Source organism: Neovison vison, chromosome 10 (assembly GCF_020171115.1).
Source record: "Neovison vison isolate M4711 chromosome 10, ASM_NN_V1, whole genome shotgun sequence".
In the NCBI taxonomy this organism is placed as follows: Eukaryota; Metazoa; Chordata; class Mammalia; order Carnivora; family Mustelidae; genus Neogale; species Neogale vison.
Window position 1 is genome coordinate 67,104,988 of NC_058100.1, and position 15,282 is coordinate 67,120,269.

A 15,282-nucleotide genomic window follows, 5' to 3' on the forward strand; every position below is an offset into this window, starting at 1 on the left:
TAGGACTCAAAAATCTACCACTTTTGTACTGTTTGGGGAAGCTACTAAAGGATGGCTTTGACAAAATGAGAGAGTAAAACAAAAAGGAGGAACACTAAGATATAGGAGACAAATCTAATCTTATGGAAGAACAATTAAATCTAAGAATAAACTGTACAAAGGCCTAAAGAGCAACCAGTCCACACCCTCTGGGAAACCTAAAAATCAGATCAGTATTGGTATTCTCAACCATCATATTTAAATGACGCAACAACTCTTTAACTCTAGCATTTAGACAGCTATTCTGCTATACGTCTCACAAAAAAAAAAGAAAAAGATTATTAACACTATTTTTAAATTTTCAACTCAATACTACGCAAATTACCGCATCTTATTTTCTATGCTCATTATAACTCAATGAAATGATCTTCATGGAGAATGTCCTTCTACTGAGACACAATACAGTTCCTTGGACAGAGTGCCAGTTTTTCATTTGCAAGCATTTCATATTCATATTTCAACATTTAATGACCTGAAGAAATTGTTACTTCAGGAAAACTTCAGTATGTCATGTAGTTCAGATCTCTGTGTTCACATAAAATGAGATCTAATCTATTCATCTAATCTATTCAAGGAGCATGATGGTCTGTTTCTGTCTTGCTCTCAAGAATTTCCAGATAACACAAAATTTATTGATTTTAGATGGCTGCATGTCTGCTAATCCTTACATTGTCATTTCCATCTTACTCAAATAATGTGAAGCCTTTTTAACCATAAACCTTCTTTCTTGGACCACTATAAAGAAATTATAATAAATTATCTCAAGTCATTACAAAGTGAGGATCTTCTTCTACACAAAATACCTGAACACTTTTTGCCTTGCATGTTTTTCTTTTTTTTAAGTTTTTATTTTAATTCCAGTTAGTTAACATACAGTGTTATATTAGCTTCGGGTGCATAATAAAGTCAAGAGTTCTATACATCACCTGGTGCTCCTCACAAGGACACTCCATAATCCCCATTGCAATTTAATCCAATCCCCAACAATCCTTCCCTCTGGTAACATCAGATTGCTCTCTGGAATTAAGAGTCTGTGTTTTTTGCTTTGTCTTTCCTTCTCTCCCTCTTTCTCTCTCTCTCATTTTTTACCCCTTTACCATTTGTTTTGTTTCTTATTTCCACATATGAGTGAAATCATATGACATTTGTCTCTGGATTATCTCAATTAGCATTATACTCTCTACCTCCATCCATGTTGTTGCAAATGACAAGTGTTCACTCTTTTTATGGCTGAATTATATATATGTGTGTATATATACAGAGAGAGAGATATTATATGTATATGTATATATGTACAGACATATACACACACACACATACCCCACATCTTTATCCATTCATCTATCAATGGATTGACACTTAAGCCTCTTCCATATCCTGGCTATTGTAAATAATACTGCTATAAACCTACAGGTGTGTATATCCCTTTGAATTAGTGTTCTTGTATTCTTTGGATAAATACCCAGTAGTGCAACTGCTGGATCATAGACTAGTTCTATTTTTAACTTTTTGAGGACTCTCCATACTGTTTTCCACAGTGCTATACATCAGTTTGCATTCCTACTAATAGCACAAATACTCTTCAGTGCTCTGGTTTTCTCATCTTTACATTATTACTTTTTATTAGCTATCTTCCCCTCTCAATTTTCTTTCAAATTGTGAAAATTAACTGAAACAATTTTTCATAAAAGCTAACTCATAAAATTACAACTTATCTGTAAGATTATTTAATTGTTTTTGAAAATAAAACAAATTGAATTAAATAATTAATATTTAGGTTACTTCTCAAAATTTAACAGTGTGAGGTATTTTGCTACCTATATAATTACTGCTCTTTTTTATAATCTCCAAGAATACCAACTCTGGCCGAATTTCATCCTGGCACCAGGCTATGTTTGCTCTTGATACACGATATGCTAGATTTTGTTCTCACATTCATTCTCTTAGTCATCAAATTCAACACTCAACTCTACTATGTTTATAGCACTGCTAGACACCATAATATTTTTTTTTAAAGATTTTATTTGTTTATTTAACAGACAGAGATTACAAGTAGACAGAGAGGCAGGCAGAGAGAGAGAGAGAGGGAAGCAGGCTCCCTGCTGAGCAGAGAGCCCAATACGGGACTCGATCCCAGGACTCTGGGATCATGATCTGAGTCGAAGGCAGCGGCTTAAACCACTGAGCCACCCAGGCGCCCCATAGACACCATAATATTTTATAACTACTTCTAATATGATTTCATCTATAAATTAGACTAAATTATTTTTTTTAAAAAACTATGGCAACAAAGTTTACACTTGGCATATTTCTCATGGTCATCTCTAAGGCTCCAAGATGCTCTGTTATTTCCACTTGAGCAATATGACTCACTAGTCCATCTGTACTCTAGGGACTACAGAGCAAAATCCAAGAATGAGACTCTGTATGTTAAAATAATTAGAAGAACAGGGAATAAAACTTCTTAAGCACTAACTATATGTATGAAAACATGCTAGGTAGTTTGTATGTCTTATCTCATTTAATTATTAAAATAATGCCACAATGTATAATTGACAAAACTAAAGTAAAACAACTTATCCAGGGTCACAAAGCTACCAAATGGCAAGTCTGGGATTAGAACTCTCTGATCAATCTGACTGAGCAATATTTGCTCAGGGGTCCACTGTAGACAGTCGATCACCCAATGCAGATATGTAGTTCCATAACATTCAGTCTTTAAATAAACATGTCCAATGACCACAAATTTTCAGGCAGCTAAATAAACTATGACACAAATATGTTTTGGTTTAACCTTAAATCAGTCTACTTATAATTTCTATCCACCGAAGCAAATTCTATCTTCCAAATTTTCATCTAACTAATGTTCAGAGCATTATCATTTTGCCTTTTAAATTATATTTTGTTCATATGGGCAACTCTTCCAGCAGATGAAGATGTGTTTAATTCTTTCATCTAATATATTGGTAATTCCTTACAACTGTAGGTTTTAATACTATTTCTATGTTCATCACTGTGGATAAAAATTTTTAAAAGGACATGGCCTACAATACATTATAAGATCCCTCCCAAAATAACGTGCCTATTTACCAACAATCTAAGTATGATACGTTCACCACTAACAGGACTCATAACTTCATTCTCTATTGTCTAGCCAGTATTTTTCACTCTATATAATTTGTTCATGAGAGAAAATGGAAAGACTCAAATTTCTACAGCATTGCCTCATACACCAGTGTCATAAAGAGCTGAGTTTAGTTCATATAACATGCACTTTGTAAACAGGGACTGATTCTTGGTGATAACAGCTCCTTCTTAAGACTATGTATCATCCACATTTTTTTAATAAAAATATCACATATCAAAGTGGAGCAATTCTGTAACGTAGTCGTGTTCCTAGAAATGGCAGGGAAGCTGGGACATTTTCTGCTGCTAATCAACAACAGCATCTAGAGTACAGGGTGCAAACTGGCTACTGGCAGACTAACAATCTCTAGCCCATCAACATATTTTTTTTTTGGTCAACACCCCCGGATTTAACTGAATAAGTTGCCAACTTCTAAATCTGAGATAATTCACTTAAAAATCTGGATCTCCTGCTCCTCTTAAAAGTCCAAAGAACTGGCAATACTGATCACACATGTTTCACTCTGTAACAAGTACCCAGAACTGAGTAATGGCTTCTGTCTTTAGATATCGCATGTCCTACTTGGATCACCACACTAATCCCAACTTCTAATTGTCAGACATTTAACCTATATATCTTATTTGAATCCCCCCTGTAAGTAACTGAATTCCAATCCTTGATATGGAGCAACTACACAACAGGAAGTCCGGATCGTTCTTTTATATGACAAAGAAAATGGTTTGGAGTACACAAAGTCGTCAATAACTCAAATATTTTAACAAGATTCCATTGTAAACTTTAAAGACAAAATGTGTAGCAAAATAACATATATTATAAATGTTATAGATTTATAAAACATAAATTATATAAGCTTACCTCTCTGGGTAAGAAATGTTATTCTCATGTTTTTATTTTTGTGGCTTTTTAGATAATTTTTAAACAATATTTGTTCAAAGCTATTTCTAACTAACATATAAGCCCTTAAACTGATTATCAATAAGTTAAAATATTTTTTCACTAAATTTTATAAACCAAAAGACAGTCAAAATTTGTTTTCTTGCAACCAACCACAAAAATTCTAGAAAGGTAAAAAAATGTACTCAACATACCATAACGACTTAATTTATTTTACTTGAATCTTATAAAACCAAAAGTGTCATTTCTTTAACAAAGAATAACTGTGACTCTTATAGTCTTGCAAACATAATTAAATGTAAAACATTAAGACCAACTGTTTTTTAAAAAGGCAAGAGATTCTTCAAAGTTTAGTTGTAAGACTATTTCCTTAATTTTTTGTAAAGACATAGGGCAAAACACAGAGTTCATATAAAGTCATGAATCCATTTTGTGGCAGTAAGACTTCCCCCACACTTGTGCTTCCACTATAGAGCTGATAAAACTTTTACATTCGAAAGTCAAAGGTTAAATAAAGGAAAGGAAATGTTTTTTGTCAAATAGTCAGGTAACCACTAACAGTCTAAGTGATCAGCAGGAACCTTAACTTATAGTAATCAAATAAAACTAAGGAAACTGCCTTTCCGTAGAAAAACGTCTAATGTCTAGAGGCTGTTTTTCTGTCTGGAAAATTGACACAAAATGTGTAAAATTGAAACATTCTGCTTCTAAGGGATTTGCCCAAAGGAAGAGTGTGAAAGCTTCAAGTTTGGAATGAGTTAAAGGTGGGGGGGAGGAGCAGGAGGAGACTACAAAGGCCCTAAACATCAATCTGTCTTCCTTATTAGGGTATTTCATTTTGAACCCTTGGCAACAATTTTATAGTTCTAAAATTATGTTAATCATATTAGGGTTAAAAAGTTATTTCTTGCATTTTTGTTAGCCTGTGAAAGCAATTCTAAATACAAACAATGGCAAGATTTAAAATAGTAATATCGCAGAATATTTTTTGAAAACTTGTTAAGCTATATCCTTGTTAAGGATAAACATGTCATGGAAAGAGCTAAAGCATACAACCATATCTGAAAATTCAAAATTAAACATCAATTTTTTCTACCTGATTTTACCTTGTATTAAAAATTTTAACCATCCTTAAATGTATCTCATTTTCATTATGACTATCTTTAAGGACATGAAATATTTTAAACTGTTCAATATTAACAAAACTCAAGAGAATTTATATTTTTCATTTGAATCTTAGATCATTAAAATACAAACACTAGAAGGTAATATAAATGAAAAGATTTTTTTGTTAAGATACATTCAATGACATTAAAAAAAATTAAAGTCTTTAGCAGCATATTATAAAGACAACTGGAGAAATATCAATTTCTATCTAAGAATATTAAATCATTTAATGAGAATGACCCCTAAATAATCAAACTGGTATTATCTCACAATAGAAAACTTAAGAATATTGTAAGTCTCAACATAAATGCACTAATTTTGCACAAGAGACAGCTTCATGGACAAAGTATTAAGATTTTTCATATTCAAAAGTCATAATATATTCATAATATATATGAAGACATAAGTAACTAATTTTAAAAACTAAAATTAAAAAGGAAATCATCTTTGTGCTAAATCTCCACTTTCAAGGAGAGAGAAAAATGAAATGACCACCTGTCCGATTGAGCATGTAGAGAAACTCTCAGCACTTACATGGGATACTAGGAAAGCCGTAACAGTTTTTCCAATTTATAAACTGCTTTATACGCATTCATTCATTTAGAAATTGTGACTAAAGACTTCAGTTAATTAGTCTGCTATCCAATAGAAAGATTTGTAAATGTATCTAAACAATTCTTACAGAAAAGACAAGAATGAAACACCAAAAAGTAAATAACAATTATATGTTACAAATACGAGTCTTGTCTTTTCTTTTCTTTTCTTTTTAAAGATTTTATTTACAGACAGAGATCACAAGTAGGCAGAGAGGCAGGTAGAGAGAGAGGGGGAACCAGGTTCCCTGCTGAGCAGAGCCCAATGTGGGGCTCGATGTGGGGCTCGATCCCAGGACCCTGGGATCATGACCTGGGCCGAAGGCAGAGGCTTTTAACCAACTGAGCCACCCAGGCGTCCCTTTCATTTTCTTTTTTAAACTTCTCTAGATCATCTAGATTTTCCTGAATAAAACATATTACCCTTGTTATCAGAAAAACATGGTTAAAGACATATATTCGTGTCTTGCTTATGCAAGTATTTTGTTAATTTTCTGAAAATTTACCCCTAATAAAGGCTAAACTCAAGACACCTTAAAATTAACCTGAATTCTAAGACCAGGATACTCACACAAAACTGAATGCAAATATTACTCCAAAGCTTTGGGCAGCCATCAGCTAATACTCAGACTACCAATATAGGTGATTCTCTCATATAACCCCCGCAAGCAGCACAGCCCTTAATTAAAACACACACACACACACACACACACACACACACACAGACACCCCTCTAGCCTTCAAATGAAGTGATTGCCCTAACCAACTCTATGAATTAGTTCAGTACGTAATTCTTCTACCTTCCTTCCCTACTCACCTCAGAAGATTACTAGTTAAATTCTACGTCTTGGTTTTATATTGAAACTAAACAAGTTTTCTTCTACTACATCTTAAGGATGCAATGAAATTAAATGAGCATTGTTGAAGAGAAGCAAATAATAAGAAATAAATTGTAGATGTAGTAGCATTTCTCCTACCAACTCACAAAGCATTTCCACTATGTTAAACATTTTGTGTTGAAATTACAGAAAAACACTAATCTCAGGCTCCAAGATGGTAAGAGGAAAGTCATTTCACAAGCAATACTTTTCTCTCTTCCCAAGGTCATTCTTTCACACACTATGTATGACTCCAAATTTCAAGGGCACGGGATGAAACGACCCTTCCCATTCTTAATTCTGCTGTACCACAATGATCAACTGACTGCCTCTGAAGTGCCTATAATAAAATACACTAGTAAAATAATCTCTTACGCTGCAAACAAACTACATACTTTATCTGACGAAAGGTGATCTGGTTAAATTCCCATGGAGTTTTAATATGCTATTTATCTAACATCTGAGACTTTTAGAACTGGGAAAAAATTGATTAAAATGACTCATTTGTTGCAAAAAAATGGATAAATGCTGAAGTATACAAAGTAAAAAAGAAACTGGAGATGTATCCTTCTAGTCTTTTTTATAAGTATATACACTTATATATTAACCATAAATCTTTCTTATTGTTAGCTACTTCTTAAAATAGATACATTCACATACATATATGAATTCTTTACAATATAAGAACATACCATAAATATTACCTTGACACATCTCATCATTTCACAATATACTATAAACATTTCTCTGAGTTAGAGTCTGCTGAGTATATAATTTCCCCCCACAGATAAATAATATTCCATTCTGTTTGTCATCCTTTTATTAATTTATTTTTTCAACAAATACCTATTAAGAATTCGTTATGTGCCAGGCACTATAGTAGGCACTGGGAAAATAATCCATCAGTAAAAAAAAAAAAAAAAAAAAAAAAAAAAAAGAGAACATTCTGGCAGGGGGAGGGGGAGCTGCCAGGGGATACTGGGGAATGTACCATAATATACATGATCAATTCCTACTGAAGGACATTTATATCCCATTATTCTGCTATTATAACCATACCATAATAAATAACTTTGTTCACACTTTACTGCTCACTACCGGGAATATTCCTGATATTTAAAATTCTAGATCTATAAATAATTGAGTTAAGGAGTATAAGATTTTATAAATCTGATAGATACTATTAAATTTCTCTTCTAAAGGTTATGTCATTTTATAATCCCCCACTAGCATATGACATGTCTGTTTCCCCACAGGCTTATTTTTTAAAATTTCATTTCTTATAATCTTAATGTATTTATTTTTTTCACCTTTAGTAAGGCTGAGCATCATTCACAGGTATATATGCTATTTAAATTTCCTCTGTGAATGTATTACTCAGATGTTTTTTCTTATTCTTCTACTGGGTTCTGTCACATTAACTTGTAGCTACTTATTATGTATTATAGCTATTAACTCGCTGTTACCATGGTTGTAAATAAATTCCTACCAGTTAATTATTGGTATTTTTAATTTCCTTACTATATTGGTCATCAAACAAAATCTTTCATCATAATACAGGCAGAGGTGCCAATCTTTTTGGCCTCAAGAGTCAATGGTAGGTATATAAAGGCACTTATAGCTACAGTAATTTTTATTTTTACTTATTTATTTTTTAGTGGGGGAGAAAGAGAGAATCCCAAGCAGGCTCCATGTTTAGTGTGGAGCCTGACTCCAGGCTCAATCTCACAACCCTGAGATCATGCAGAGCTGAACTCAAGAGTCAGATGCTCAACTGACTGAACCACCCAGGCACCCCTACAGTAATTTTTAAAAGCCAACATATTTTCTTCTAGTACATTTGAAGTTTTATGCTTTCTTTCAACAATTATAAAATTAAATCTAAAGTGGGGAAGACCTGGTCTAGTTCACAGACAAATCAGGACCCCAAACACCATTATTCACCTTAATGATAGCACTTAAGACATTTGTTAAAATTATTTTCACAGAAACACATTCATTACAGCTTAAAAATAGGTATTTTCCTATCTATAACAGCTTTCTTAATAAGTTGCTGAATTCCATTACATTTTAATTCTCTTTCACTATTAAAACTAAACAGTTCTCTAATTTTACTGGCTATTCCCTAAATTGGCTATTCTCAATGCAGTACACTACTTTTCAGGACAAAGATTATGTTATACCATTAAAATCATGAGATGGCAATCCTTTAAAAATTTCCTAATAAAAAATAAGCTGGAGAAAAGAATTTTCCCAATTTAAGACTCTGCTTTTTTTCATAAAGCTTTGTTACCTGTTTCTTATCTACCAGAAAGCACTGTCACATGACAAAAGCAAATATAAAAGGAACTTTTTTTTTAAAAAAAGATAAAATAACCAATAATGCATACTGAGAAAGGTTTTCCTTATTGGCATACAGGACTTTACTTTTTTTTATTACATTTATGTAACATAACTTTATTTTCTGGAGGTAAAACCATTCCTAATTCAAAGAGTACTATGACACTCGGTGTTTTTCCACATACACAAGTTTGATAACAATAACTTGATTACTGTAACTGTTTTAGAATCTGTTTCCTACAAATTAATGACCACTGCTTTGGAGTTATGAACACTATACCAGTCTTTCAGGAATTTAACAAATAGCTACAGTTCATTTTTTATGTAAATAAAAAATTACTTTTTAAGTAATAACAGGCTTTCCTAAATTTAAACAGAAATCTCTAATAATATTTATTCTCTAAGCACATTTATAGGGATTATTCTGAACATTTAGTGACTATTTGCTGATTTTTTTAAAGATTTTATTTGTTTATTTATTTGAGAGACACAGCCCACCTAGCAGGGGCAGAGGGGGAGGGACAGGGAGAGAGGGTATCAAGCAGATTCCACGCTGAGTGCAGAATCCAACATGGGACTCCATCTCACAACCTGTGAGATCAAAACCCAAGCTGAAACCAAGAGTTGGACACTTAACTGACTAAGCCACCCAGGCGCCCCACTATTTGCTAATTATTAACAGGTTCAGTGTACTAAAAATATTTTTAAAGTTCAAAAGAAAGACAAAGGTTCATCCTCTTTAATTATGACTACCAGGAACTCATTTTGGAGGCAATAAAGTAAAATTGTAAAGTGCAGGTTCAAATATTACAGAAAACTGAAGTCTATAAATTCTTTCAACTGGGTGAGCAAAAACAACAATAAGAGAAAAAGAAAGACAAAGAATTTGCATGTATGTCTGTGTGCGCTCGGAGGGAGACCAAGGAGAGAGAGAAGCAGGTTAACAGTTTTCAATCTAGGTAATGTATACACAAGAGTTTACTGTAGTAAACTTGAAACTTTTCTGTAAACTTGACTTTTTCAAAGAAAAGATTTAAAAATTCATGGAGAAAAATCAGAAAGCACCTACAGCTTTGGTCTTTCTATTAGGACGAACCTGTCTTGGGCAGAGCAGATAAGGTTCTACTCCCCTTTAAGACATAGCTTTTGAACCTTCAGCGGTCAACACAATGATAAAAGGAGCTCTCCTTACCCATTTTCCACATGCCACTCCCACTCTCACTGCACAATCAACTCGCTTCAAATTATAAGAATCAACCTATAGTTTGAAGTATAATACTCTTCCAGATCAAACATAAGTTTTAAATACAATTATTATCCAAATGAAAGAGTTCTTGCCTACAAAAAGAATGGAGGAACTTCTACATTCTATTACTTATAAAGCAGTTAAGCATTTACTTTTAAATAAAGATTGAAGAAAATTCTCCAACTCCAACAAATGTTCTGGGTAAATTTAAAACCTAAACCTCAAAGAATGATATGAATGTAGCTAAACAGCAAATGAACATCAATTTTATACCGAAGTTTTCTTTATAACATTTTAATTATTAAGTTAAATGTTATTTCTTTTCCTACAAACATTTCTACAGAAGCTAGCTTGACCAATATCCATATTATAGCCATGCTATAGGACAATATTTTTATGGAATATATCTGGATTTCTGATTCATCAAGACATAACAAAGGGAAGCTAATTGTTAGAGTCCTTCCTTGTAAGTAGTCAGTATCTCAAATCCTAGGTCTACAAAAAGGAGACACACTCTTAACTACCTACTGAGTCAAGGCAAATGATTGAAGTGGGTCAGGTAGGACTTGTGGCAAAGCAGTAAACTCATGACACAACTAAACACCCACTGCCTAGTTGCAGCATATTGCTCCTACTGGAAAGTGAAAGACCAGAGCCAGGAAACACTCCCATTTACCAAAAAAAATCAGAAACTTGAATTTTACACAAAATTTCACAAAAATTGATAAGGTTAGAAACATCTTTGGAAAATTTTTAAAACACCATATGGGCAAATAAAACATCTCTATAAAACATTTTTGTCCAGAATCACCAGGTTACAACCTTTGCCTTAAAGCAGTACTTCACTTTCAAAAATCCAGGTTCTAAGTCAGTGATAGAAAAGAGCATGCATTAGTTTAGTTGATTTTTTTGCAACTTGTTTAGTAGGTAAAAAATATATTATTTAAACTCACATCATAATATCTAATTTTTCAAAAATAAACCCACAAAAACTAATCTTAAAAGAGCCAATTCTTTCAAGATAAATTGTACTATAACAGTACTGGTGTATCTTTAAATTTAACTGATGTTCCATATAGAAAATAAAGTTGTTTTTTAATTTACTTGGGTCTAGAGAAAACAAATAAGAAAAAATATTATATGCATATTTTTAAGCATCCTAAGCATAACAAAGTACAAAAGAAAGGCACAATTAATGTATTAATCCTTTCAATTATTTTTTAACTACAAATACTCACCTAAGGATGCACAAGCAAATTTTGCCTCCTGATGTGAGTCTGCAGAATCCAAATCTCTGTTTACTTTCAATGTCTGTCAGTACAAAGGTAAAATGCTGTCCAACTTGATTTTGAGATACTCTAAAATACAGCAATATTATATCAAACTTTAATGTGTTTTTTTTGTGTGTGAGAATTTTCTTAAAGGAAAACAAAGCAAGAATATATATCACATGCATCACTGGTCTCACCTTCTCAATCAGTTGGTTCTCAAACCTAGAACTATGTTATAAAACTCAAATGACTGTGAAATGTTTAAACTAAATCACGAGTCAAATGTCACATTAAGTTGTAGCCCCTTACAGGCTGAGGAATCATAAGGCATTTCACTGTTAAGTTTGCACATGCCTAAAGTACTTCTAAAATATTTCATAAATCTGAAAATACCATTACTGAGACTGTGGTAGTGAGAAGCAAGACATGATGACTGATTCTGCTCAGCTCCAACCTCTCTTGTCGTACTATTTTAAGACTGCTTAGACAGCAGATCAGGCTGCTTTAGTACCAATGGCAGCCAGGACCACCTCTGTTTAATTGTTTCTTCTGTTGACATTCTCACCCAGTAAAGTACCATAAAAATTACTATTGGCATTTTTGAGCATTCTTGTCTAGAGCTACCTATATACTGAGAACAATTTCCAAGCACAAAGAAAAAACACAGTTTCCACAGAAAAGCTTACTATAAAAAATTTTAGCCAATTGTTGACCTAAGTATCATGTTATCCTACTATGCAACACACTGCAGCCTAAGGTGCAAGTGTGATAAACCATCACACCAAACCTTCACCACCATTTAAAATATATAAATACTTCTTGTTACTGGCTATCATCTTGCTGTTACAACCGTAATTGAACAGCCACTTCCTGGTCCCAAGATAAAATACCCATGACACCTTAAGTTTGGTTCTGAAATAGCCACGGGAATTAGGTAAAAAGAAGTAAGTTACTTTACTACCATTGTGCCAATACTACAAACTGTTTTCAGTTGTCAGGAAATACAGCATTTCAAATGCTGAACATTTCACAAACACACATTTAAGTGGACAGTTCTGAAAAATTTTTACAAACTTCAAAAAGAACCTCTAGTACCTGATGTGCCCCCTAGTGCCCAGTGTTCACAACATACCCTCAAAAGCTTCTCTTGCTGTATTTTATCTTTGCTAGTTATTTGTAAATTGCAACTTTAACAGGCACAAACTGATTCTCCAGAAAGGAGGTCAAACAAGGGGTATCATTCATCAGCAATACTTAGAGTATCAATTAGCCTCATTCAGAAAGCATTATCTTTAACATTGTAAAATATCAGATTTCTATTAATCTTTAGCAAAATATTTTCCAAAAATCAATTTTCTTTTAAAACCCCTCATACTATACTCAAAAAAAACAGGTAATAGGGTGTGAAAATCACATGAAAAACAATAAATGATCTAGTTTTATGCTCAAAGGTCTATATATTCTGTGAAAGTCCAACTACACAAAGGTAATACTCTATCCATTCAGTATTTGTTCAGTAAAATACAAACATAATGAGATTTTCAAAACTGCTGGGAGGATTTCCCCGCAGCCTTCCATAATATTGCACTATTTCTATACAGCTATTCTTGGGAGACAACTAGCCATGAGTTTCACAATATCACACAGATGGTCTTTTCAATTAGGATGAAGTGAGATAGAAACCAGGATATATACATCTAATTTTAAAAGACACAATTCTAAGGCTCTGATTAAGGACATAGTAATATTTTTTTTTCTGCAGGTGCTTACAATATGCACCTGAAGACAAAAGGAAGAAATGAAACCTTTAAACTTCTAACGGACCATAGCAGAGAAAACAAAAGATATAATAATGCAAAAAGGCTTCTTCCTTTCAAATATTATTAATTTTGAAACTCTAGTCCTTTTTGTTGTTAAAAGCAGTGAAGAGAACGTACATTTCTTTTTATTAAAAAAACACATCAAACAATTTTAAAGTGCTCACTAAAATGAGCTGAAGTTACTTTGAATGACAGCTTATACTTTACCTTTCAATGTCAAAGGGGAAACAGAACTTGGGTACACTCTGTAGTACTTCCTGCAAATGCAAATTAAAAAAAAAAAAAAGCTTTAGAATATTTTAAAAGATGCACTCAAAACTTTTCTTGAGATCTTTTCTAGAGGGGAAAAAAAAGTTTTGTTTTGTTTTGTTTTTCTTAAGAAAACCAGCACAGGTTCCTAGACTAAAATAATTGATTATTAAAAAGGAATTAAGTTGGTGCTTTGGCAGATTGCACTGACAATGCCACGGAAGCCCCAGGAGGGAAAGGCCTGGCCTGAAGGGTATTAACACCCTTCACATCCCCGCTGGGATTCCCTTCAACAAGGCCATATGGATTTTACAAGAAGCACCGCACCATATGGGTAAGCTACGTCTGCTGCTACTTGTACCACAGACTAGCCACAGGGACTTCTGACAGATCCTGGCTCAAAAATATAAATGTTGTTTCAATTAAAATGCAGGCAGAGAAAAGGGAATGAAGTTGGCAGCAGCATGAATTACTGAGAGGTATAACAACCCTACATGTCCCATAGTAAAACGGTTAAAAAAAAAAAAAAAAAGACTTTCTATAGCTAAAGGAACACATTTATATGTTTCAACTCTTGGTAAATTCAATAACACTAACATTAAGTTGATCTCAAATAACATTCTTTAAAAAAGAAATGTGTATCTAAAACTAAGCCTTTAAATTTAAAACAACATAGCTTCTGTATACTTTCCATTTATGAATTGCCTAATATGAAAATCAGTGTTTTAATTAAGCATAGAAAATAACCTGCAGTGATTTTATACAGTCATTATAAAATAATTTTATAAGCTTTTAGAAATCATACATATTATAATCATAACAAAATATGAATAATTGTCAGATACTTGGCAAAAAAATAGAAAAAGATTTTGTTATACATGACAAACAATTAAAAATTAACTCTGATTATAAAGTTAAGCTCTAGAATTGAAGGTAACATCATATAAGTTCAAGGCAGGTGATTTTACAACAAAGCAGAGATTTATGAGAATGTTTCCTATTAAAAAGAAAAAAGAACAAATATCTTAATGTAGTAGTCACCCCCAACAAAAATACCTCTTTATCAACAAAATTTACATCCAGAGAAATCATTTAGTACCTGCATATTTAATCCCTCTACAGAAACCTAGTACTAAGTGTTTTAAAGTAGAATTTTTCACCTTCTTTTAAAATGTAGACTGCAATAAGGTATTAATTGATAATAAAACATTATAAAATTCCAATGCCAATACCTAAGAAAGCTTTGAGAGCCTTAAGACATTGAAACAGAAAGAAAAGCAGCATGTAAAAAAAGCAATCCTTCTTCTTAGGGCAAGGTACCCTGCTCATTTAAAAATATAAGCATCTTTAGAAAAAGCTGTTTTACTATTGAAAAAATTCTACTAAATGTTATTAAAAGAGCCATTAAACTTGAAAAAATTTAAATTACTGAAATGGAAAACAGTTTATTACAAATAAGAACAGTTCATTTGTCCATTGCTAATCTGTATCTTGTGCTACAAAAAGTGAAGCCATTTACCATATTTATTACACATATGAACACTATTTCGATATTCCTCCCGTGCAAAGTTGTTCATATAATTTTTGTAACAACAGATACATATTCAAAACTCACTGTCTACTTCTAAATATACCCA

General features: G+C 32.7%; 1 protein-coding gene across 4 annotated transcripts in view; it reads right to left on the reverse strand.

The window, feature by feature from the left end:
* Positions 1–15,282, reverse strand: part of DENND1B (DENN domain containing 1B) — a 269,435-nt gene that overhangs the window by 150,107 nt on the left and 104,046 nt on the right. For all 4 annotated transcript variants that reach the window (XM_044267544.1, XM_044267542.1, XM_044267545.1 and 1 more), the window contains exons 4-5: positions 13,604–13,653; positions 11,544–11,663 (exon numbers count right to left, since the gene is read on the reverse strand). In XM_044267544.1, coding sequence (XP_044123479.1) covers positions 11,544–11,663; positions 13,604–13,653 — 170 coding nt within the window. The remainder of the gene's footprint in view (positions 1–11,543; positions 11,664–13,603; positions 13,654–15,282) is intronic.